Here is a 25,399-nt window from a genome sequence, read left to right on the forward strand (position 1 = left end):
TCAAGCTTCCTCTTTTCCTCCAGACATCACCTATTTCAGGCCCCATCTAAATCTGGGAATTTGGCAGTCCCCTCCATCTACCTGGGAAAGGAACAAGCTCTTAAGGGCTAACAGTATCCTGCAGAAAGGGAATATTTCTGCTTCACAGCAGGAGGCAACAGCTGAGACCAAGTAAGAGCTCTACAGAGTCTGACCACTGGAGAGGGGGATTCACTTCAAGGGAGACCACGACTTTCAAAATAGAAAATACAATTAAATGGAATTACTGTTTTTTCAGATCTTTGTGGTTTAATTAGTTTTCACATGCTTAAAAAGTCTTAAGCATGAGCTGACCACTCATGATAGGACATTTGCTAAACCATTCATTTAGCATAACATCAGTTATGCTTTAGTTAGTATGCCACTATGAAAAGGAATACGTCACAATTTGTCAGTGCTTCTGAATACTAAACCAAACTGTCTAGCCTTGCCAAGCATTTATTTTAAAAACAAACACTTTGATATTTATTTAGCAATTTGAGACGTTCATCTGCTCACAATGTTCTCCCAGCAAAGTATTACATTCTCTACTTGATAATCCTTTAAAATCAAAAAATCCAGGAGCTCTGATTCACTAAAAATCCATTTACCTCTGTACAAGTGCTAATAAAAGACCATCAGCTTTGGCAAAGCATGCAAATGGAAGCTGACAGTGAAGATATGTTTAGAAATGTCACCTTTTTGGTGTAGACATTATAGAAATAAGAAGTCAGTAGTTGACAGTAAAGACTTGAGTGTGCCAACAAAAAATCCAGCAGGTGCCAGAAGAAAAGATCTTATTCTGAGGTGGAGATCAATTCTAAAATAACAGATATCTATCTCCATCATAAATTTCAAAAATGGAATATGCCATCCAGCAAATTTGCCCATGAATTTGATTTCTGAGTTGAAGTTTTTAGCATTGCTTAATCATTTATAAGGCAATCTTCAGACATGTATCATTTATTCCATCCCTTTAAATCAAACTTCATCAAACCTCTTTTATTACATCCCTTTAAATCAAACTTCTTTGAACATGTCTCAGGCACTAGTTTTTGTTGGAGGTTGTGAATATGGGAAGTCTCAGGGTTTTTTTTAAAGTTAAACCTTCTTTTCTTTCTTTTTCTTCTGGTTTCTGTTTACAAATGTGTAAAAAATTTGTTTTCACTTCATGAAAGTTTATCATAAACTTTGTCTTAGTTTTCAAAATGATACATCTGTCATCAGTATTAGAGGAAAAGGAATAGCTTTGATACTCTACCCTCATTCTCCAACTGTGCCTGAAAAACAGAAATCAAACCCAGACCAAAGCTCCTCACACTGGTTTAACTCTTTGGGCTGGTGTATTGAGTCCGGCTGAGCTGGACTTCATTTCCCCACAGCAGCCCTCACAGTGCTGTGCTTTGCATCGGTAGCTAGGAAATTGTTGATAACACACCAGTGTTTTGGCTGCTGCTGAGCAGTGCTGGCACAGCATCAACACTGTCTGTCCAACATTCCGCCCCCCATCAGTAGGCTAGAGGTGGGCAAGATCCTGTCAGGGGACACAACTAGGACAGCTGACCCAAACTAACCAAAGGGACCTTCCATACCATATGATGGCAGCTCATACATAAAGGCTAAGAACAGGGTGGGGGGAAAGGGGAGCATTCATTATTTACAATGTTTGCCTTCCAGAGCAACTGCTATGCGTGCTGAAGCCCTGCTTCCCGGGAAGTGGACAGACATTGCTTGCTGAAGGGAAGTAGAGAATAAATGTTTTTGTTTTGTCTTTCCTTGTGCATGCACAACCTTTTGCTTTTGCTTTAGCAAAGTGCCTCATCTTTAACTTCGAGTTTTTTTCCATCTTATTTTCTCCGTCTTGCCCAGCTGAGGAGTGACAGAACAGCTTGGTGGGAATCTGGTATCCAGCCAAGGTCAGCCCAACAGAGCTGGCGAAACTCTTTAGATCAATTGGGTTACTACCAGTGTCTCTCTAATGCCAACAGGGGCAGGTCAATGCTGGATACTTTGAAAAGGAGAAACCTCCTATTCTGAGTGAGCATAGGCAAAAGATAATCACAGTGAGGATATTAATACTCTCAGAGGGAATCTTGAAACGTCAGGTAACATGCTTGGCTTCCACTGAACACCATTTAAAAGATTAGAACATATTCTGCAAGTGAAAAATGCTGCTATCAAAACTGTACTGGCATTAGTATCTTTACAGCCACAACAAGCAATTTCAGTTCTTGCTACTGTAGTACTGTATCTTCTGCATCTGCTCCCCTCCTAGTTGTTTTGATGTTATACTTAAAGGTAGCAAATCTCACTTTTTTAGAACAAATAAGAAGATGCTCAGGGCCTCTGGCCACCAAAACTGCAGAAAAGCTTTATAGCAACAAAGAAAATTTTGGCCCACTTTTCATAGCACTCAGGACAGGATGAAGAAAATTACAATTGGCCTTACTCTTCCTCAATGTATTAGACAGTTCATGGACAGTGAAGTTCAGAGCTTCAAGAAATCTACTGCTCTTTAGGCAAGATTTAACTTCTGAATAACACTTCTTCCACTCTTATCCCCATTTTGAAATCAGTTTTCCAGCACCACAAAAGAGCAAAACAAAAGTCCCCAAACTACACAAACTGTATGTAACACGCTTTGGAACCCAGTGCATGCTGGTGTTGGAATTATTTGCACTACAGAAGGGGGCAGAGATTCTAAATTTCTGTGCAAGATGTTGTATAAACATACAATTAGGAGACAGACTTGCTTCACAAAAGAAGAACAATGTCTTGTTTGCATCTATTTGGTTGTTTTGCGGAATAAATGAGCAGCAGCCTTTCAGTCAGTTGAGTCAACTTGCTCAGAATTTGATAGCAGATAATGAGGGAAACTACTCATGTCTCTTCTGTTTCCTTTGACAAGCCTGGGCAAAGGCGAAAGAGTACTTTTAAGATCACCATACAAATCCTTAAGAAGAAAGATACAAACAAATGGGATTGCTTTGCATTGATCACTGCTCTTTGTTATTAAATGCATACATGGGCATTCTTATTGTTTTTTTAAAAGTCTTAATATCAGCTTCCTGCTAATTGTTTTGTTCTTGTTTCTAATCTAAAAATCTGACAAAGAAGAAAGGAGTTTTCTTTAGCATGATGAATGATAGGACATTCACATTCCTACTTAATGACAATTAATTTACTGTATACCCATGCAAGTTAAGATAGTTTTAATTAGTTTTTACAAAGGAAAAGGGTAAATGCATACTCTATTTAGATAAAAGCAGCTATTGCCTGACTAAACACATTCTCATCAAATATAGAAGGTGAGCTGTGTGACCTTACTAGGATTCACTCTTATTTTAATTTTCTATTTACTGTTTAAAAATAACCCATTTGCATAATAGTGCTACACATTTTTTGTCTTTAACTCTGAAATAATGCCTAATTGAAAAGTTGCTGCTATAATGAATCTCCAATGTGTGATCTTAATTTTTAAAAACAAACACAAAACAAATTAAAGCGTGCATTTCAAATATATTATAGCTAAAGCTCGTGACCACAAATATCCTTATAGAGATGGTGTTTAGGTACCTTTTATGAATGGGCTGAATTTATCAGCAAAGGTCAAAATACTTCCCCTCAAGTAAGAGGAGATAACATTCTTGGGATGCAAAAGCTGCAATTCTATGTAGATTACAGCATACACAATCTCTACTAACACAGGAAGATCCTCGTGCAAATGCCATTATTTGTATGAGTACTGCAATGTGTTCTGTTTTTCTTGTTTTCTGGCATACATCCTGGTATTCACTTTTTCTAAAGGCTGAATAAACACATTCAATCAAATCCGCATCCAAGTATGTGGTTTGGTACTGCTACTTAGATGTATTCAGACGCTCTCTCACAATAGGAACCAAAATCATTGAAAATATAAAATATCCCTGCTTGTTGCAAGGGGGATTGGACTAGATGACCTTCAAAGTCCCCTTCCAAGCCAAACTATTCTAGGATTCTATGATCCTTTTACACCAATGAAGTCATGCCCTGGATGACTGGACAAGCTGGGGACAAGCTGGGGATTTGTCCTTGTAACTGGAACACAGCAGCAAATTTACATTACCTGAACCATGCATAGCAGAGTTTCTATTCTGCAAGATATTATTAATATGCATCCAATGCTTTAGCAGCATGCTTCATCTTTTCTATTCCTCTCAAAATCCAAATAAGGAAGTATCATATTCTTAAGTTTTCAAGTATTGAAGCCTTCACAGTAATTTCTGGTTTAAGTCCAGACTACTTGTGTGAGTTTGTGTTTCTGAAGTGGGCTCAAGGTATGTTATGTTTCTGTAAATTCTTCATGCATGCTTCCAGGGCAGTGCGACTGACAACAGAAACTGAATTAAAAAAAATCCTTCACTATCAAAATAACAGAATGAAAATAGCTTTCCTGCCCAGTTTCATAACTATCTGTCTTGCCTGATTCTTTAAAAATTGTTGGTCGTTTAACTACTTCACACTCCAAAGCATATGTTCTGCAGGGCTAGCTATCTATACTCCCATGCATTCCAGAGGTGAACCTCCCAACTCCCACACTCCTTGAGATCAGCAACTATGGCATGCAGCCAACAGCAGGAAGAAGAAACTGCACAAAAACATAAAGTTTAAAAATCTGTGGGAAAACAAGGTGGTCTATCGCTACTGTATTGGTCTGTACTATCAGGAACCACCTTTTCTTGTCACCATCTTTTTATTTCCCTCATTGGAAGGAGCAGAGTATATCCTGAAAAGCATCTATGTAAGCATCTATGACTAGAGGGGAGTACTCTGCATAATCCTTTCTGGTTGATCTAGTAAATGGACTGGATTTGGACCAAGGGTTGGACTCGATGATCTCGGAGGTCTTTTCCAACCCAATCGATTCTATGATTCTATGACTCTATGATTCTATGAAAAGCAGCAGTAGCAAACAGTTTGGATCAGGGTCCTCTGTTTTCCTCCTTCAACAGAGAAACGGAAACAGATTAGAGGACTGAAAGATGCTGGGTGGGCAGAGAAAGGCTCTTAATATTATGGAAAACTAAGTAAGGATCTTTGAGAATTCAAACTGCTTTACCTTACAAGTGGTCTCAAAGTGTATTGGTCTATGATACACAACTTGTAAGCACAGCGAGCACTCTCTAAAAAGGTGGGGGATATACTCTTCTAACTGAAAAACAGATGTAAACTTTCTGTTAACAGAGAGCTCATCAGGGAAATATTCAGCCTAACTATGAAAGTGAGTTACTGATTGTGAATAGAAAAGGACATTTTCAAAAGCACTCAAGTCCTGCTGGAAATAAAATTTATAACCTGTTTGCAGGAGCAGTCCTGAGCCTCTCTCTACTTTCTCTCAAAGTTTACTTTTAGGCTTGACATAACCCTTGTACATTTGGCAATCAATTCTCTGGTCCTCCAGCCTCATGAGGAGGCTTATGTTGACTCCCACTTCTCTATCAGTGCTGAAGTCTTTTGGGTCAGACCATGAACAATCCATGTGGTTCCCTTTGTAGGACTGCCTAAATTTCTAGAAAATATCACTTACTATCCATGGCATGAAGATATTCCATATGAAGAGCACCGGCTCCTGCAGTGGCAGCTGAAGGAATGATGTCTGCATACGGGCTGCGCTGGCCTGCCAACAGAGCCATCTGATGATAATATTCAGCTGGACTGACGCCAGCATGTGGAGCTAAAAAAACCAACATAAAAGTACCATTAGTGATGTAAGATAAACAAGAAGGAAAGTTTTACCACATTGCTGGTTTCTCTGGCTATTAAAACAGCTTGTTTATTTTTTAATGTAATGCAACGTCTGCAGTATGCCACCCCTGGTCAATATATTTCAACCAATCATACTGTAAGGACACCATTCAAAAAACGGCAAGGCAGAAAATATTAACGAGCTTGGTGATCTCATGTTTTTATATTTATTATTAAGTGACTCAAAAAGTGACAGGCTGACAGCAATGGAAACTAGTATGGTTTATTTAGTTACATAAAAAAGCAGGAAAACCTTCCTAGAGTTTTATTTCCATTTACCTCATGCCTGGCACAAAGGAATCTGTCTGTAAGGTGACAATGTGGCTGAACGTCCATAAGCATTCAACTTTCTGAAGTCTTTACTTAGGGAACTAGAAGATTCTCAATCACAGTGTCCCTTTGTGTCTATGCTAATGAGCAAACAGAGGTAAAGCATGTTTTCAGGACAAATAATAGTTGTCTATGAACAACATAGGAGGACAGATGAAGTCAATGAATACAGCCATTCCATCCTTCAAAGTTCATATATAAATATACTTGACACACAAGCCTGTTTGCAGAGCCAAAACCACAGCCTGGATAGGCTCTACAACCCATCAGTGAGGTTATGAGTGAGGCAGCCCTCTGATACTGACTTATATTAGCCATTCTCTCCTGTAAAAATAACATCCAAGCTTTCTGTTCCCCTGCAGTTTTCAAGCATGTCTTCAACTAATGGGCAACCCTGGACAAATACAAAAATGAACATAATTTTAATATAATCTCCTCTCAGCAGGCTTCAGATGCTACTGTAAGTAGAGGATCATTTCAAGAGCTCATAAAATAAGCTGAGCTCCCTCTCCTTGATCCTGATTCTGACTTGCTATCCAGCCTGAAGTGAACAGCCTTCCCCTCTGCTCTCTACTTGTCCCACTTGCAAAACAGTTTAAATTTCCTTACATTCTGGTCAGCAGAAGATGGTATGTAAGTTTGCCCAAAACACTTCAGTTTCCTTAGGTTAATGGGCTACACCTCAACAGATTTTTTTAATATTCTTTCACACAATTTAATGAGATTTTTCTTTAATCTCAGCAATCTGAATCCTGAATGAAAATAAAATTTTAGGCTGAAATTCTTTGAATTACCTACTTAACCTGATTACTGTTATTTACACAGGAAAATTTATATTTTCATTAGAGAATCAGATCCTAAATGCAAGCCTTAAAAGCAAAGAATCAACATTTTTTCATTAAAAGGAGGTAAACATGGCATTGGAGTTTGGAGAAAACTTTATTTAGAAACAGATTCCTGAAGTGTATAATCCATCTTTATTTTTACCAAATAAAATGAAAGAATGTGCTTTTGATGTTAAAATGTTAAATATTACCTATATCAGGAAAGGTTTGGAAATATAGAAGTACATCAGACAGGAATGGGAATGGCATAAAAATGAGCTGAGATAAATTAAGGGTTGTTGATATTTTTTCCACATTACAAATTGATTTTACAATTAAAGACAATCTTTCTACTTTCTGTGAAATAGCAAAGAAATTATTCAGGTCAAATTTTAAAAGATTAATAACTCACACTAAATCACTGATTTTAAAGTTTTACAGTAGTAGGCAACCATGGTATCTTTCCAGACACACTCAAAATACTTCCTGAGCTTTCTGACATAAGTGTCTGGGTTAACTAACAATAACATTGGCTGCAAACTTTAAAATGAACTGCTGCAGAAAACATAGTAAGCACATAATTGCATTACTAAATGTTCCATATGCCAAGAAATGCTCTGGTGCTCTTTAAAGATCATTTCTTACTATCTTCCTCAAACATAAAAAGTTAGCCTAGTAAATGATGTATTGCATGAAGGGTAAATGAAGGGTAAATGGGAAGGCCCACATCCCTGAATTTTCTCCTGTTTATTCCTGGGTAGCTTCAGCCTTGTTCCTGCTTTTTTTACAAGAGGAGACATTTGCTTCTGCACCACAGACACTGCTGAGCTTCATTTGAGCACTCTCCTCTACATACACTGATGACTCCTTCCGTACCCCTGCTCCAAATCCTCAGAGGAGTCCTCAGCCACCCCTGGCCCACCAAATCTGCTGGGTCAGGTGAAGTGACAAGACAGAAAGACAGTCTACCATTACAGCTGCTGTGGCAGTTGTACATTACAGCTGGCAAGACTTGTAATGAATGTGAAACTGCTCTTCGTTATGTTCCAGATTGTTTTGGCTCCTGGCCATCCCCAGATCTGTGAGTCTGAGCCCAATAGTACACTGACCTAATTATCTAACTGGCCTCAAGCAATTAGGGCAGCAAGAGAAATCTCGCTGTGACTTTCAGAAGAGCAGTAACAACTTCCAAGTTTTCACAGTTCAAATGCTATACAACTTAAGCCATGGTGTCCATTACATTATTAGTACATTATATGCAGGTACCCCTTTAAATCATGGAAGTTTTTTATTTGTACTCTAGCAGTGCTCAAGCCATGACTCCGACTATCTGATCCAAGCAACCCATATCTGACAAAAGTATTTCATTGTATACTTGATTAATCATACAACAAACTCTGGATTCCAGAGAACAAACTTGCAGCTTTTCAATAGCATGTAGTTTGACTGAGATATTTTCAATGCCTTAATCAAGTTACTTACTGTATTTTCGTTGGATGCTGCACAACACCTAGACTAGGTAACTGATCAAGCTGTGAGCCTACACTAAAAGTGTAGCAATATGTATTTGTTTAAAACTCGAAGAAAGACTCTTAAGCTAGTCAATTTTGCTTATACTTATGACAGGCTAAGGTTGTGTATACAGTCAGTGATCAAGGTCAGGGGATGAGTATTGAGACAGAGCATACTCAATTACCTGATTGTCTTGTGCCATCTGAAAGCCTGTCAGTATACCAGGCTGGCAGGTTTGAGACAGGCCTTAGAGGAGAAAACTGTCTTTCTAAGGTGGCAGCTGGAGTTAAGGCAGCTGAACTGTCATCAAACACCTACATTGTACACTGACAAATTGTAGCACCACCATAGTTATGACGGAGCTCCAGATTCAGCTGTTAACATGCAAGTGTCCATACTGGGGGAACTGAATAGTTCTCTAAAGCTTCCTGCAGTACCTAGTACCAGTTCTCTAAAGGCTGCAGCACCTAGAACTCACTGGACTACAAGGGCAAAGCAGCACACTGAGATCATAGACAGATTTCTATACTCTAGACACCTACATTGAAGTGCCAGAATCTAGAACCAAATTCTACCCTGAGACATCTCTGGGAGATCTCTGCCTTTCTGGACTGTCAGTTGGATTCCAGGTCAGATATCCCAGTGTATCTCAGAAAGCCCTATGTGCCTACATCTCTGCAAGTGAATTCAGTGTGGTGTACCTGAGACCAAGAATGTACACGGTTTAATGTCATAATGTTCTGTGATGGGTGGTTTCCTTCACACCTTCCTTTGTATGTGCAACTGGAGCATACCTTAAGCATAAATGAAATTCTGCAGGAATGTGACCCGAAGAGTACTGAAGGAAAGAAAGCAAAGTGTTCTGCATATTAGCTCCTGTGAAAAAGCTCAAATATACATCACAATAGTTTTCCCAATTTATGCCATTACATTATAGCTCAATCATGTTTATCCTATATCAAAAGCTCCAAAGCTTCCAAAGTCAAAACTTGCATTTCTGAGCATTCAAATTGTTCCTTTAAAATATTTTTTAAACATTTGGGCCGAAACAAAAAGGGCAGAATTAGCAAGAATTCATGCAACAACCAAAGTGCTGCTAGGAAAGCCCTATGTGCATGCCATATACCTTGACTGACAATAGGTCATTAAAATTTATTCTCATAAGAATATGTGCCCATAACTAATGGATTAACTGTAAAGGTATATATTCTGATAAGCGAGGATTAATTAGTTATCCGTTTGGATAGGGTGCACCGCTCATTTTTCAAATTCAGCTAAAGGCAGTTTAACTCTGTTTGGTAAGTTTCTGAATACAGTGGGAAGATCTTTCCCATAGTTAAAGTAACAGTTTAATTACCTTCACTACATAGTTGTTCCTGAATATGTTATATTTTAGCTCTCTTCAGCAAATGCTACAATTTTGAAATGTCAAACTGCTTACTCTATTATTGAAAAACTTACTACTAACAAGACAGTCCTTTTGCAACTCTGTTCATGGCTCACTTCAGCAAAATTCCCACTGAAATGAATAGGAAATGTGCCAGAATAATGACAAGAGTGATCACAGAAGTTCACTTCAATCCAAATAACCTGGAAAGTTATAGCCATGATCACACCAAGACCTAAAGCATTGATATTTCAAGTATACTGCCCACCATTTAGACTAAAAGGGACAGTCCTGATCATCAGCCATTTCTACATGAGCATCATTTCATTTTGCCATATTGTTGGCTAGGATAAACTGAAATAATTCTACATAACTTTAACAGAACTACTGACTAAGTATAATGAGCCAGTGCATGCTTTGTATGATTGAAAAATACTATTTTAATTAACAAGACTTTTGCACCTGAAGAACTCCATAGTTATACACTGATGTACACTCAAAAAGAATCTGGCTCAATTTAGTGCAGATACAGTGGATTTTTTGGGAGATCAGAATCACACCCCAGGTCAGCTCCACAAACAAAAGATATCACAAGACATACACCACCCTTCCAGCATAAATTTTAAATGAGGATAGGCTTATTTTTTTCCTTCTCCCTGAAGTTTCAACGTTTGTGAGATGTACAAATGAGCCATGATCGGCTGATGAAGTATTGAAACATTTATGACATAATGAATATGTCTGACAAATCTGCTGAAGCTGCTTTGAACAAGGGGGAAAAATGTTGACAAGATTAATATAACTTAAGTTGCTACAATGACAGAAAACAGGAAGCCTATCTTAACCCACCGTCTGTTGGGCTGAGTCCACGGGCTGCTGAGATCATGGAGAGGGACGGGCTGCTGTGCAGGGACCTGATGTAGTCCATGTAGGGGTTAATGTATGGGTGAGGTGTGCTGAAGGGAGATTCTGATGCTGCAGCAGGATTTCGGTGCGGGGAAATTCTAAGGAATGGAAGTTCTGAGTATGTTGGGCTACTAGATAAGGCAGAAGGCCTGGAAGAAAAAAAGAACAAAAATAAACAAAAACCAGTCAGGTTATGTATGCAATAAAGAAAAATATTGTAAAGGCAACACAACATTCATTTCTTGAAGAATAATGACTAAGTTGCACATGTACTGAAGTCAACTGCCTGGAAAGAAAAAGGATAGGAAATTAATTCTTCTCTGTACTGATTATTACCAACATTTCTCTGACCAATTTTAACATGATTTTATATTTGGTTTAAGCTTTACATCCCTCAATACCTTTTCTCCAAGGAGTTTAAGAGAAAATCACTTTAATTAGTATGAAATATGCACCCTGTATACTATGTAGTAATTCTTACTGAAATATGGAAGACATACTGAATCATTTACATCTTCAAAACCATGTGGCTATTGAAAAAGGAGCTTTGAGAGCCACACTGCATCCACTCCTTTCATTTGTCATCTAACTTTTCCAGAAAGTCCAAGATGCATGTTTATATAGAAATAATCCCAGAAAACCCAAGCTTTGTAAACTACTAAGACTGTATGCTCCTTTGGACCATTTTTTTTTTTTGCTGTCCCTTCCCATTAGAAATACACAAAACTTGGTGGCCAAGGAAGAAAGATTGCCGCATATGTTTGTTTTTAGCATGGCGCCAGAGACCAATGCCTTTTAAAAAGACCCCATTATTAACTACCTCATTTTTGTGAAGGGAGAGCTGTGGTGCCCTCTCATGCTATGTGTGTGAAGCTGTGATGAACCAAGGCTGAAAGCTGAGTTCACAGCTGACAAAAGATAAATAACTTGCCGTAACCCTCCCCATCAACCCACCCTGTCGATATGACAGCGTCTGGGATCTGCGTGGAGACCTTTCTCTAACAGCATCCCATCTCCAAAGGGACTGGAAAAAGTCCAGTTTTCATCAGAAGGGGGTTGGAGTGCCTGCCCTTGCCAACGTGCTCTTTGGCAAAAGACAATGATTAAGCCTGTCATGCATTTGCTGTAGTCCAACTGGTTGACCCGAACTAAATGCCTTTTTGTCCCTGTTTTTCCAATTAATTTAGCATATATACAGCACAGACACAGGCAGCAGCTGTGAGAGCAGTGAGGGCAGGCTGTTCCTTTGATGCTGTTGGCTTACAAGGAGTAATCAAACAAGAAATGTATTTTTTTCCTTTACCATACACACAACATGATCAATGGAGGTAGTTGTCATCACCTAAAAGGCCAACAGAACATAATCTTATGTAGGAGCCAATTCTACCCTGCCATCAGCTCAGAAATGCTAGCAATATGAGTGGGGCAGTGATCAAAGTCATGAATTCCTAACATGATGCCAGCTTCCCTCCTACTAAATCCATGAGAGCTCATAAAACCTGAAGAATGAAGATTTCTCCTGATGTGTTTTTCTCTTCCTTTTCCCTTCCCTATTTGACTTTTTTGCTTCTTGCCTTCCTACAGCTTTCTACAAGGTAAGCCTGTTTAGCCTTCCCATATGAAATTACCTCCTCGCTCCAAAGTTTGTTAGAGAGCTGCATTCATCCTGTGCAGCAGGTACCAGCTGTGCAATCACTCCTTTGGCACCCAAGCAAGTGACCCAGATGAAGCCTAACCCCTCACTAGTACACCTTCACCATATTTAAAATGCACCGAGAACCTGAAACCAGAAGGCATTTTCCACCATTGTGCAAAACAGACATCTTTTTTTCAGAGAACTTTTTCTCTGCATGGTTTTAAAGTACCTTTGTTTTACAGTGGAAGCGCATCTTTAGTCTTGCTACTGTGAAACCGCACCAGCCATGGAGCATTTGCTGTCTCATGGTTCCCTATGATGCCAAATGTAGTAGACAGGAGCTTTAAAACTCATGGCGATGTACGAAGCAAAAATACTACAGCTGAATATCACATTACAGAGTGAGTTTCCCATCCTGGCAGTGAGGAAAATACAGTAGTATAGCAAATTTAATACAAGATTAACAAAGAAACTAAGTTTGGATGTCATTTTACAAGTCTTATTTTTTTTTAATGTGATCTCAACTCAGAGTTAGGAACACAAAAACCATGCAGGCAGGCAGAAGTCCTGGCCTCATCTGGTGCATATTGAACAGAAAACTGTTCAAATGCTTATGCAAGAAGGCTGAAAGTCTGCATCAACCTCAGTGATTCACTCTCCAGCTGGCCAACAGCCAAATGCTGCTGCAGGAGCAAGATTAAGAGCCAGGCTGTCAGCTTCTCTCTCTGTATCCAACAGGAGCCATTCAAGGACACCAGGACTCAACCGCTTCTCCTTCTCCCCAACCCTGCCTCTTTCTCTGTCTGCTCCTCTGAGCTCCTCAGTTTTCTAAGGATGCTAGGGAAAGGACACTGACCTGGGTAACTTCAATCAACAGCAGACATATAAACAGTATTATCTGAGGCAAAAATAGTCATCAGATTCCACACAGAATTCCCAGCTCCAGACTCTGATATGTCTCAATTTCTCTCCAGCATCTGATTTTAACATGCTTCTAACTTCTCTGTTCACTTTCAGACTAGACTTTTCTTGATCCTCTGTTTCCAGAGCCTCCTTTCCCCACAGACCCCTTTTTCTCTCATGCCTTCATCTGTTCTCAGTCCCACAGTTTGAGTCATCCTGATATAAACATCACATATTCTTCCTTTCCTTTCCCTCTATGATTAAACTTCACTATGAACATCTTTCACAAGTATTAACTCCCTCCTTCAAACTAAAATGTGACTTTTAGAAAGGGTGCAACCAAACACCCTTACTGTTGCTTTGCAACTTCATTGTGTACCACTAAAGAATTACTTTTGTTCTGTAAACAGGAAACAGTACAGCCCAGAAGTGGCTCTGCAGACACTCATTCAGTGACGAGCAAATCAGATCTTCAGATTTGGCTGGCAGTCTATCCCCTAATAGTTTTTATTTCACATGTATAGAACAACAGAATCGTTTGGGTTGGAAGGTATCTTTACAGGTCATCTAGTCCAACTCTGCTGCCATGAGCAGGGTAAAAAGCTGGGGACTCTCCTTCAAACTCAGTACTCTTTAGCCAAACGTCCTACAATCTAGTTGTGTGTCCTGGCAAATGGTGGTGTGCCTTGGGTCTGACGCTACTTCACGGGATGCAATGATGCTTCAGCATAAGAAGAGGCAAGAAGATTTTCAGTGATACTGCTTGAAAATTTCTGCCTCACCTGTAAAGCCTAAGAGGGAGAACTTGCTCTGCATCCTCTCCTGTGCAGGGGTTTTCCTGTTAAATGACATACTCAGAAAACATTAGGGAGGGAGCGAAGCAGATGCATGCTGTTTTCTGAATTGGGTCCCCTATGTCTATTCCTAGAGATCCTCCAAACTCAACTCAAATTTAATACAAAGCCTATCATACTTTCAATACATACTTGAAGTTAGAGATATCCAGGTTTGTGTGTAAAAGAGATCCTATGGCTGTGTTTCATCACTAATTTTTATCCTGTTACATTAGGATGATTTTATTATTTTCTCAGTAGCCTTGATTATATCTACAACCCTGACATAAATAAGAAGGAACAGAGAACAGGGCTGGCTGTGAAGGAGTTTCCTCCTTTCTGTCCAGAAGGCCTTCCTGCTCGCTGCTAAAGAGGCAAAATATCATGCGTGCCACACAGCTTCCATATCTAACACAAGACTTCCCACTCCCCACTTATATCCAGCCTGCCAGCTTCTTCTTGTCCCGACTCCGATGCTCTGGGAAATCTCAACTACTCAGCAGGCGAATGGCTCACACGTGCTGAGGCAGTGAGATCAGTGTAAGGGCAAACAGGTGTATTTTTTTCCTATTAGTCATGACACTTCTTTTTTGATGAATGTTACAGAGGTGTCTGGACAATATTAAAAATTTACATGGTCACACCAGTTCAGAAGCTGTGAGCAGGGTATGGTAAATCCAAAGCGTGTGAAGCCAGTGGTTTTTTTAAATGTTTTTTTCTGACCACTGCTGAACCACAGGTGAGCTATATGTAAGATTTCAGTTATTGGTCATGAAAATGGTGTGTCATTTTGTTTTGTTGCTTACAGCTGCAACAGATGAAATCTGCACAAGAAGACTGCCTAGCAGCCGGCTTGGATTTTAACCACCACAAAAAGCTAACCAAATACAATTTCCTTTTCAGCCCATACAGCCCTTTTATAACTGGGAAAGGAAGATCATGGGAACCTGAGAGATGATGCAGCAAGCATGAACAAGCTATATGCATTTCAAAATGATCTGCATGCACAGATCTTTATCTAGTATTATCCTGAAAGGGTCACACATTCTTTCCATAAGCAGAGAGAACTGGGATAGGGGGGCTCCTACCATGTACTTTAGGCTGTTTTTTTACTTAAATGTTAGCCAGTTTTACAATGAAGAAGATCAGATTGTCTGAACTCAAATCCTATCCCTTTCTTTGGTACTAATGGAGCACTCAACTTGTGCAGGTGAAATACTGCTGTCTGGCTATGACTAGAGGTGAAAGTCCCCAGGTAGGTAAGCCAACACAGTGCTTGTTGACTACAAGGCCTTTCAACCACCCTCTCAGTGCCATACTGACAAGATTCAGGAACACTTTTTCCAGTCATACAGTTATTCATATAGACCTAGTGAAGAGCCAGGCAGAGGATCAGCCCAAAGTCCATGATACTATCTTACATGGATTTATGCATGTAACTGAGTTAGAGTGGTTAGCCCAGAAATTGAAGGAGGGGATGGGAAGAAAAGAGACTCAGTTCAGGGTGCTGGTGAGCAGCAAGGGCCAGTTGCTCCCTAAGAGAAGGCAAGCCAGGAGCCATGCACAAGCAGTGCACCCTATGCCACCAGATCTGAGCTGAGTGACAAGAGCCACGTGCTGGCAACACAGTCTATCAGCAGTCTGAGACAAGGCAAAGTAACAAACCAGGTCTGGGCTGGGCCAGTCAAGCGCAGAAGGAGATAGGGACAAAGACAGGAGAAAAGACAAACTACACCGTGGCTCTGAGGGCTCCATCCAGAACAGCTACCTACAGGGAGGGTCATGAGCTCAGCCAAGGACAGGACCAAAAATAGGCACTACCTACAACACAGATCAGGCAGCTCAGCTTAAAAGGGGCTCCTGGGTGTATGAGGTGCTGGTAGAGGTCTCAGGTGAGGCTGCTCAAGACCATTATGGCCAATTGGTGGCCTCAGGGTACTTAGCTTGCTTTGGAGTCCTTGAACTGTTTTAAGACATACCAAAATATCAATACAGTGCAAATTGTCCCTGTTCTTGTATCGCTTGCAACTGTGAAAACTGCAGCTGGCTCCATGACCCTGCCACTCATCAGAGCACATTCTTCAATAGCAATATTTTCTGGAAGCAGATGTAAAGCCACTCGAGACAGCCACAAAGGTCTGTGTCACAGGAAAATCTGGATGAAAATTCTGAGGCTGGTTTGGTGTTAGAGAAGTGATCTGTCATAAATCGTTTCCAAATAACTTTAAGCTGTGCTTGGGCAAAAGCCTCTTCTAAGCACAACATTTTTAAAAAAGAAAAAAAATTCATGGTGATTTAAGCCCTTTCTGATTTTAAAGGAAACTATAACTCCAGGACTGGAAATCTTAATGCCAAGTTTTGTCCTGATAAATTTTTAAATGGCTCTTTTATGAATCTGTTGAAAAATACATTTATATTGAAAACAGCAAGTGATTCTTAACTATAACATTGTAAATATGACACTGAGCTGAGGTTACAGATGGAACAATAATCTATCTCACAGAACAAAGCTTGTCAACGAAGTCGGATGAAATATTGTAACATAACCTAATTTATTATTGCCTTTTCATCCATCTTGTTATATTATGAAAGTGTCAAAGTTCAAACCTCGATATTTAATCATTTAACAGTACGTTATTCAATGCTGGAGCAACCATTGATGGCATAACTCTCACAGCAATGATATCCACACTGTTTCTCCGATAACTGTTCAATTCAGTCCTGCCTGGAGAATTGAAAAATATTAAACTCTTTAAACTGCCTATGATACTTTTTTTTTTTTCTTTTTCCTTTTTTCTTTTCCTGTAATATTCTTCTGATGTCTGCAGACAAAACATGAACACTTTTATTTCTAGTAGATCCTGGAAGATGAACAAACAATAAGGACTTTCTTGGTATGTAGTGACTCCTCTTCTAAAGCACATGGCTCAATTCCTTTGGTAATATCTCCTATGTTAAATTTGTATTGTATGTTTAATGCCACAGTTCTTTGTATAGACTGAATCTTGAGCACCAGCAGTCAATAACTGGCTAATAATAAAAGCTTTTTATATTAAGAAAATTGAGCTTTGAGACTTCAATGCAAGGAGATTGAGGCCAGCACTGAGCATTTTTAAAATGCAAGTTCTTTTTCTCTTTGCACTTCTAATTGAATTGGTAAACAATCAAACTCATAAATATATAGTATGGAAAATCAATAATATAATTTTTAATACTTTTTTTTTTTGAATTTACATCTTAAAATAGGCAGTTCATTCCCCTAAAATCACTCACTGCCTCAAAGCTGCTATATCACATTCTTGGACTTAGGAAAACTAAGCAATTGATTATGAACACTTAAAGAATTATTTGAATACATGAAAATGTCAGAGCACACTTCATGTAAAACAGTTCAAGTGCTGCAAAAGAGTAAGCACTGTTAACTATATTTTCTTAATGGTGGAAATGAAGAAGAAGGAAAAAAAGAACATGTTTAAGTCCTAATATATAAAAAAAAACCCTCTTGATTTCCTATATAGTTTTCCATGTTCCAACACCTAGTGAATATTTGCTCACTTTTCCTCCAAAATTCACACTGGAACGGTACTCAGTATGGGAAAGTAAGTTACAGAATCTGATTTGGTAGCAACCTTCCATTCGGTAAATATATATTCAAATAAACCATGAATGGGTCAGTGTCTATGCAGTTCATGCATAAGAGGAGCTAGATCAGGGTTTAAGGTACACAGGCTCTGGTTTGGTTTCCATCACTTATTGGCTGTCACCTTGCATAAGTTTGCTGTCTTCCTCATCCGCTGTTTCTCCATGTGTAAAATTGTGGTAAAGCACTCAGAAAATGTTCTACAGTGGAAAGGTCAGATCAAGAGATCCTGTGTTATTAATATTTTCTCATTGAGGCAAAGACAATGCCTTCCAAAATGTGTGCAGTTTTGATATGTAAATTCCTAAAATATACAAATAACCTTACTTGGGGTTAGAACAAAAAGTTTCTCCCTCATAAAGTTAAAAGGTATCATTGCAGAAAAGAAAAAAGACACAAATGACTGCACAAGAGATGTTCATGGTGCTGGAAATCATGCATGACAATTATGTGATGACCGACAGCAAAAGATTATTACTCTGGTTCCCCTTTCCTTCTTTGGGAAGTGTTAACATTATGTAGTTACAGTTAAAAATTGGCTACATTAATCAGGGCACTAAATCCTTAGTCAGTGACTGTATTCCTATTTTTCAACTGACGGACTGCCTGAACACAGATCCAGGTTTTTTACATGCACCCTCTGCTCCTTGTAATACTTCATAAATAACCCAGCCATCAGCTTGTGGATTCCCTCAAGAAGAGTTTATGACATGAAAAGCAATGAATATTCATGCCATTATTTAACATGTTGTTTACATAAGGTCACCTGTAACACTGGTGACCTTCAGCCCACAGTAACACCTGTACTGACTACAGCAAGCAACTGCTGCTTCACATGCCATGGAGGAAAGGTACGTTCACTTCATTACACAAGTCTTGACTTGGAATCTTGATATATATTCCTTAAATGTGTATGCTGATAGAGTTTTGACTGATTTATTTCCTTCATTATGAAAAATGCAAATAAAACTATCTAGTGTCTCCCAGTATTTCTCAAGTCCAGTTTGCTTGTTCTCCTCCTCACACAATGGTAATCTCCCCCCCAACAACCTGCCTCTCTTTTTCCTCTTCCTTCTGTCCACCCACCCACCATTGTCACTGCCTCTGGCACTCCTCTGAAACACTGCCCACTTGGTCTTTGCATACAGAGCATCCCAGCTTGCCTCTCCTTTCTCCAAATCTTTCTCAGGATGCTGCAAAGAAATCAGTGACTAGGGGAGGATTACATGGATTTACTTTGTTTGCACAAAGGGTGCAAACATACAAAAAAGTGAACAACTATAACTACTCCCTCCAAATGCCACTTGCCTTCTAGGCTTCTTGCAGAGGTTATCTTGCAAATTTTGTGGCAGCTATGTAAGCTGGGTAAGCCCCCAACTACCCAGCCGGTGCCCCTCCCAGCATAGGCATCACATCTCTCTGCCTCTAACCACTTCATTGCTCGGTTTCAGGGAGCCAGAGCAAAGCTGCCAGACTGTAAACGGGGCAAAGGCACACAACCCTGCTGAGGAACAAGGGATAATCCCCAGGGTGAGGAAAACAGCTGGGGCTGGTAACTCTCAAGGCCGCCAGTGCTGACTCACCAGAGTTCATTTGCCAAAGAGGTCCAACTGCGAGCTCTTCCTGGCAGAGCTCCTTGTATTTGCACAACACTCAGCAGAGCTCCCATCCTGTACAGAGCTGTTGGACATTGCAGTAATGTAAACAGTAAATAAAAGTAATGCTAACAAGATACGATGTGATTTTCATCACTTCCTTTGGCTAGAGCCTTACCCAAGCATTGCCTTATTTTGCTCAGTTTGTGCTGACTTCTATGAACTATAAGTAAAGTAAGACCTTATAGCTTCATAGCACAGCCCAACCTCAGTGCTGGTAAATTTTTCCTCCCCTGCCTTCAGCTGATTCCAAGTCTACTGACCTGTGGTCATTAATATATTGAGGATAATATATCAATGCTGCATTTGATGTAGAAATCATCATCACGAATATAAAACAGATGAACAGTCCAAGCAAATGTTATTTGAATAAGGCTGCCATGGACCTCCACACACCATTTCCTCTTCAAACTATACTGTAGCACAAAGAGAAGCAGAAAAATCTGAAAGTTCTACAGCCTACTCATTATCTGTTGTTAGTAATAACAGACTGGGCAGCAAAATTGCCAGCTGCATTCCTACAGCAAACTTCTCTGCTCTGCAATTCTCTTTCGATGCGCTAAAGGTGGTCTCATTTGCTATTCAAATTTTAGCCTCCTCTAGGTTACAGGCAGAGCCATCTCTTGAAGTGTTTAACCACAGAGGCATCATCAAATGTGTATGTGGGCATATATGAAGTCTGACTGCATTCATGTACCCCCTTCTCCCTTCCGTTGCCTCTTCCTCCCCTCCCTAAAAAAAAAGGAGCGTCAGAAGCTTTCTCACACTTAATGTTGTTAAGTCAGCTAATTGAATAAACATTTGTTTAACATTTGCTCCTATTTCACTAATGCACTGTGAGAATGAGAAGAATTTTATTCCCCTTCTCCCCCGTCCTCCCCCTTCCTCAGGAGTGCCACTAGCTGTTATCGCAGTGACTAATGTGCTGTATGTGGCCATTATAGTCTTCAACTCTGAAATTACACCCAGGATGAACGATAGGCTCTGCCTGTATGCTGATTGGAGTTGGATGATGATTGATTAGAAGAAAGTCAGACTACGTAGCCATGCAAAAAGAACTGCACTAAGCCACAAGCTTAAACACTAAAGAGCATTTCACCAGTGGCTTCAGAGTTATTAGATGTTTTCATATGAACAACATTTCTCACATCCAGGTTTGTGCATTTTATCTTTAGTCTTTCAAATCCTGAAATTGCTTGGATAAGAGGGTTTTTTATATATATATATTTATACACATTTCTAAGAGTAGCCTGAACTTTTAGGGGAAATTGAAGAGGCTTTGTGTCAAGTACAGCTAAATCCAGCCTTTCTATATCAAACCCCTGCTAGAAAATTACTGTGCAGATGATAAGGCTGAAAGATATAATAAAAAGTGACTCTACTCAATTTACACTGCAATATTGGTATGACTGAATATTTTTCATTCAGGTGACTGATAAAATCACTAAACTGTATTGCAGATAAATAAAGGAGGCTTCTGTCAAGAATAAACACCATTAATCATGAAGTCTCACCATCTGAGTGGCTGTGCTATGCAACTGCACAAATGCACCATCACAAGTGGCATGTGACCTAGTGCCTCCTTTCTTCCCCCGGCTCCCTGGTAACACTGTCTTCTTAGGAAACTTTTTTTCCTTACTGCCTCTACAATATTTGGAAGTCCTGTAATGTCTTTTCCATTTGAGTTTATACACGATTGCAACTGAAATCTAAATTTTAGTGGCAATACATTCAGCTAAAAATTGAACCCACAAGACAAACTGAAGCCAGGCAGACCGTGGCCACATTGCTGTAAATCCAGCATTACAGTGAGAAGTCTGCATTTAAATTGGTGAGGATGAGGCCTTTGTAATTCTAAAGCTGAAACAAGTAGGAAATTTTTATCAGTTTTGCCAAGCCTTACCAGCATAGGTATTAATTTCACAGGATATTCTGAGCTGGAAGGGACCCACAAGGATCATTGAGTCCATCTCTTAGTGAATGGCCCATACAGGGATCAAGCCCACAACCTTGGTGTTATTAGCACCAGGCTCTAAGAAGCTGAGCTAATCTTAGGGTCCTTCTTACCATTTTTTTCCAAAACCACATTTTCTTACTAGTTTTATTACTTAGTCTTTCTGTTTCCACATAGGTGCTGAGTTTCTTTTTAAACATACAAATACGAAATTTCTTAACATTACAAATCTACCTCAGTAGAGTCGATGGGTCTCCTTTCAAAAAGCAACTTACATGCTAAAAATGGACATGTGCTAAAAAAGCTTATCCAGCAAAAGCACAGTCATACAAAAAGAAAACCAGACAACTTAGGTAACCTTTTTGTAACCTGTTTTAGAGCAAGTGATGATTCAATAGTGGCCATGTTATTAAGCCGGAATGAAGCAGTGCCCTACAGACTAATGAGGTTAAAAAATGTAGTTAGGTCTTCATGTTAAAGGCACTTAGCAAGCAGCCTGCTTGGCAAAGACCAACTGTGTGCTGAAGCAGAGGACTAATCACACAGGCAGGAATCAAATCGACTGGAAGAATTAGGAGACTTGCGGCCCCGAGGAATGTAATTCATGCAGAAAAGCAGTTGTCAGAGTGAGGCCAGGGAACTGTGTGGGAAGAAAGCAAAATAAACAGCTCAACAAAGAAAACAAAGACGCTCAAATACTGGCTTTTCTAGGGCTTGAGTACACTGAAACTTCAGTGGGGCATGTGACAAAAAACTCATCAAAGACGACTTCTATAAAAGCAATATACCGGTAAATGGTGAACTGGTTCAAAAACATTCAGGAAATGCCTGAAGTTCTTTAAAAAATAACCTTGAAGTCGTTATGTAGGACAGAGAAGGTACGCATACATACATACATGTATGAAGGACTGGGAGAAGAAGAAAAAACCAAATGGGACAAAGCGAAGAGGGTTGAAATGATTTCTACAATTACTCTTCCTTTCTCTCTCTACCATTCACAGATCAGAAGAGGATGCCATCTGCATGCAAAGAGTGCTCCTGCCTATGTGCAGCAATACTCTCCATAGAAAAACAGCATTGTTACTTGAGATCCACTGCCGCAGTGTGAGGACCAGATTACTGCATCCACCAGGGGGGATTACCTGACCAGAAAGAAGAGCTTGATGTTGGTCCTAAAACTCAACAAAACTCATGTGCTATTCACAGGAAGATTTTCTTGTGGGTATGACGCATATAGTAAAATCAAACTGTGAAATCAACTGATATATGAATTTCACAAATACTCTGTTCTCTCGCAAAACAGTATTTTCAATTAATGTGTTATTACTCCCATAATTTAATGGTTTTAAATTTTTAGTGAATTAAGTTTTTAGCACTTTTAGGACTTAAGTACCTCTCTCCTCATTTCGTTTATTCACTGACGATTTTTTAAACCTCCCTACCTCGCACTCAAGATTGCCATGCTCACTATTGTTTCAGCAAATTTCCACTACTGTTTCAGCAAATTTCAGCTTCTCTTCTTCCCTTAATTATGGCAGGTGTTCCTTCTCCTGACAAAGCCCCCGAAAAGCCTCTCATGTTACCTCAAATGAACACTGTCCTCAATGTATTTTCTGTGATGCCAAGAAACACTCTTTTCACAATTTCAAAACCAAAGCAAAACAAATCTTTTCATTTCTAGTGCCTACCGTAAGTCACATCCACAATATTACTAAACTGGGATTTGGGGAAGAGAGAAATCTTCTCTTTAATTCTGCTTTTATGTGCTAAAATAATATCTTCACTGTTTAAAACAAAAACACTTAGGCAAAAACAAAAGACAAATTCAGTCATTAAAAGTCTCTCCTATTGTACTTACTACCCAGATTTGGTTGTGAAGGGAACATTTGACTAAAATTCTAATTTTAAAGGACCACAATCATGACAGGAACTGTGATGTGAAGGTTCAGCATTAATCATTTCTGTTGAGGTATGGTTGGATTTGCTTCAAATCTCTGTACTAACATAAGCAGACAGCCTAAAATTGATATTCACAAGGATTAGTGACTGTTACTGGACAGACAGTACCAGCTAGAATTTTTCATCTAACACTACTACTTGCAGCAGAAAAAAATAACTTATACAGATGTACAGAAATTCCTCTATAAAATTATATATATATACATTTCTGTATAAAATACACAGATTATTTTCTGAAATGCCTCCTCCCCCTTCCCCAAGACAAATATATGATTTGGGGAAGAAAATCCACTTTAAGAGCACACCTGAGTGACAATACCAGCTGTACAGTGCACACATTATGCTGTACACAGGACTGCGAGTCAAGGAGTGACCTTATGAAAACACAACAGCTTCCAAGCTTCTCCTATCCTCAAAGTACCACCACAAATAGCACGTGTGCAAGTCGTGGATAAGGAGCAACATCCATGAGAGCAGTAGGATATATGAACTTATATCGAAGGTGAATGCTGTTAAGTTTGGAGGGGGGAAGAAAAATATTCCGCTAACAATCATTTCTCATATTTTCTCTGCCAGTATTGAAGGTCCAGGTATGGGAGCTGGCTCAGGTGCAACCAAATAAGATGAGGAAAACACTCAGTTCTTTTGTTGGTCTGAGAAGTCTTGCCTCAGTCAGGCCAGCTTCTTTTTGATCCTTCACGCACTGAAAGCCATTTTGCTGCTATGTAGTCCAGACTGCAAGTTAGTTCTCACAAATGGTGAATATATAATGGCTGGAACACCATAGCCCCCAGAAGAAACAAAAGATAAAGGCTTCACACTACTATTATTGTTCTATTTGTGTGAAAAAACGGAGTTAAAAAGCATTTCCTGGGCAAAGCTGTAACTTTGAACAACCTCAAGAACCAGAAATGGGTGAAAACACCACTTTTAATGTGACTGTAGGGGAAAACAAACACTAAGTATAAAGCAAATTAGTGTTCTGGCTGCACATTTTTTGGAGAAGTAGTACATTCAGTTTTGAAGTCTTTGAGGTAAATGCATTATCTATATTATTAGTTCTCTAAACAGAGTAGGTAGCTAGGTGTGCAGATGAAAACCCCAAGGGGAACAAACTTGCCAACATGGAATATACCTGCACAAGCAGGACAACCTACACATCTGCTCCTTTGGCACCTTGCAATTCAATCTAATCACAGGAGTAGAAACACAGTTCCCGGAAAAGGATGGAAGCGTGGTGTCCAAGGAATGACTATGGCAAAAGACAGAGGCAGCTATGAAAGCTTCCTTGGTAGTGTCCTGATGATATACACTGATAGTGATCTTCCAGGGTGAAAGAGAGAACACCTGATTGCCCCTGGTCATTCAGCTCCTGCCCTCCCCTGCCAAATCTGTCTACAATGTTGTTAAATGGGGCTATTTGCGTTGGTGGCCTCTATAAACTGGACTAGACTATCAATCTTTCCTTCCATGGGCCAGTGGAAAAGGCATGATAAATCTAGGCTGAATTTCAACAGGAGTTACAAGACTCAAAGATGTGTATCTTTAAAGAGATAGCCACTTAAATCTGATATGTTTAGAAATTCTCCCTCATGTGAAATGCTCCCTAATTTTCTGTTGATCCTTAACACCAATGGTCACAACACCTCATAAATAATGCTTTCAAGAAGATGATAGGTCAATTCATTCCTTCAGAAGCTTTGTATTCTTGACTCATGGGCTTCAGGACATATTGCCTTTGTGTCTAACCTCCACAGAGTCTCCAGAAAATTGCCAACACCCCTATAAAGCTGACTATAAATGCAGTCATAGTGTATTGTAAATTCAGACCTACACATGCAGTGCTGGAAGGGATTAAGCACCTGCTCTTTAATGGTAACTTCATAGGGTCCATCTTCAATGTAAACCTTCCTCTAAAATAAGGTCCCAAGTCATTTCTTGGTCATGTATCCTAAAAGCGAAAATCAAACAGCATAACATTTTTCTTTAAATTGTTTCCTCTATTAATCGATAACATCAGTCATAAATGTTGGCCCAGCCTACCCCGAGGCACACAGA

The 25,399-nt window shown here is 39.5% G+C and overlaps 1 protein-coding gene across 4 annotated transcripts in view; it reads right to left on the minus strand.

The window, feature by feature from the left end:
- GLI3 (GLI family zinc finger 3) overlaps window positions 1-25,399 on the minus strand; it is a 209,533-nt gene that overhangs the window by 61,779 nt on the left and 122,355 nt on the right. For all 4 annotated transcript variants that reach the window (XM_064668336.1, XM_064668325.1, XM_064668331.1 and 1 more), the window contains 2 exons: window positions 10,705-10,910; window positions 5,585-5,731 (listed from right to left, as the gene is read on the minus strand). In XM_064668336.1, the coding sequence (XP_064524406.1) occupies window positions 5,585-5,731; window positions 10,705-10,910 (353 nt within the window). The remainder of the gene's footprint in view (window positions 1-5,584; window positions 5,732-10,704; window positions 10,911-25,399) is intronic.

The sequence above is a fragment of the Pseudopipra pipra genome, chromosome 1 (assembly GCF_036250125.1).
Source record: "Pseudopipra pipra isolate bDixPip1 chromosome 1, bDixPip1.hap1, whole genome shotgun sequence".
Taxonomy (NCBI): domain Eukaryota; kingdom Metazoa; phylum Chordata; class Aves; order Passeriformes; family Pipridae; genus Pseudopipra; species Pseudopipra pipra.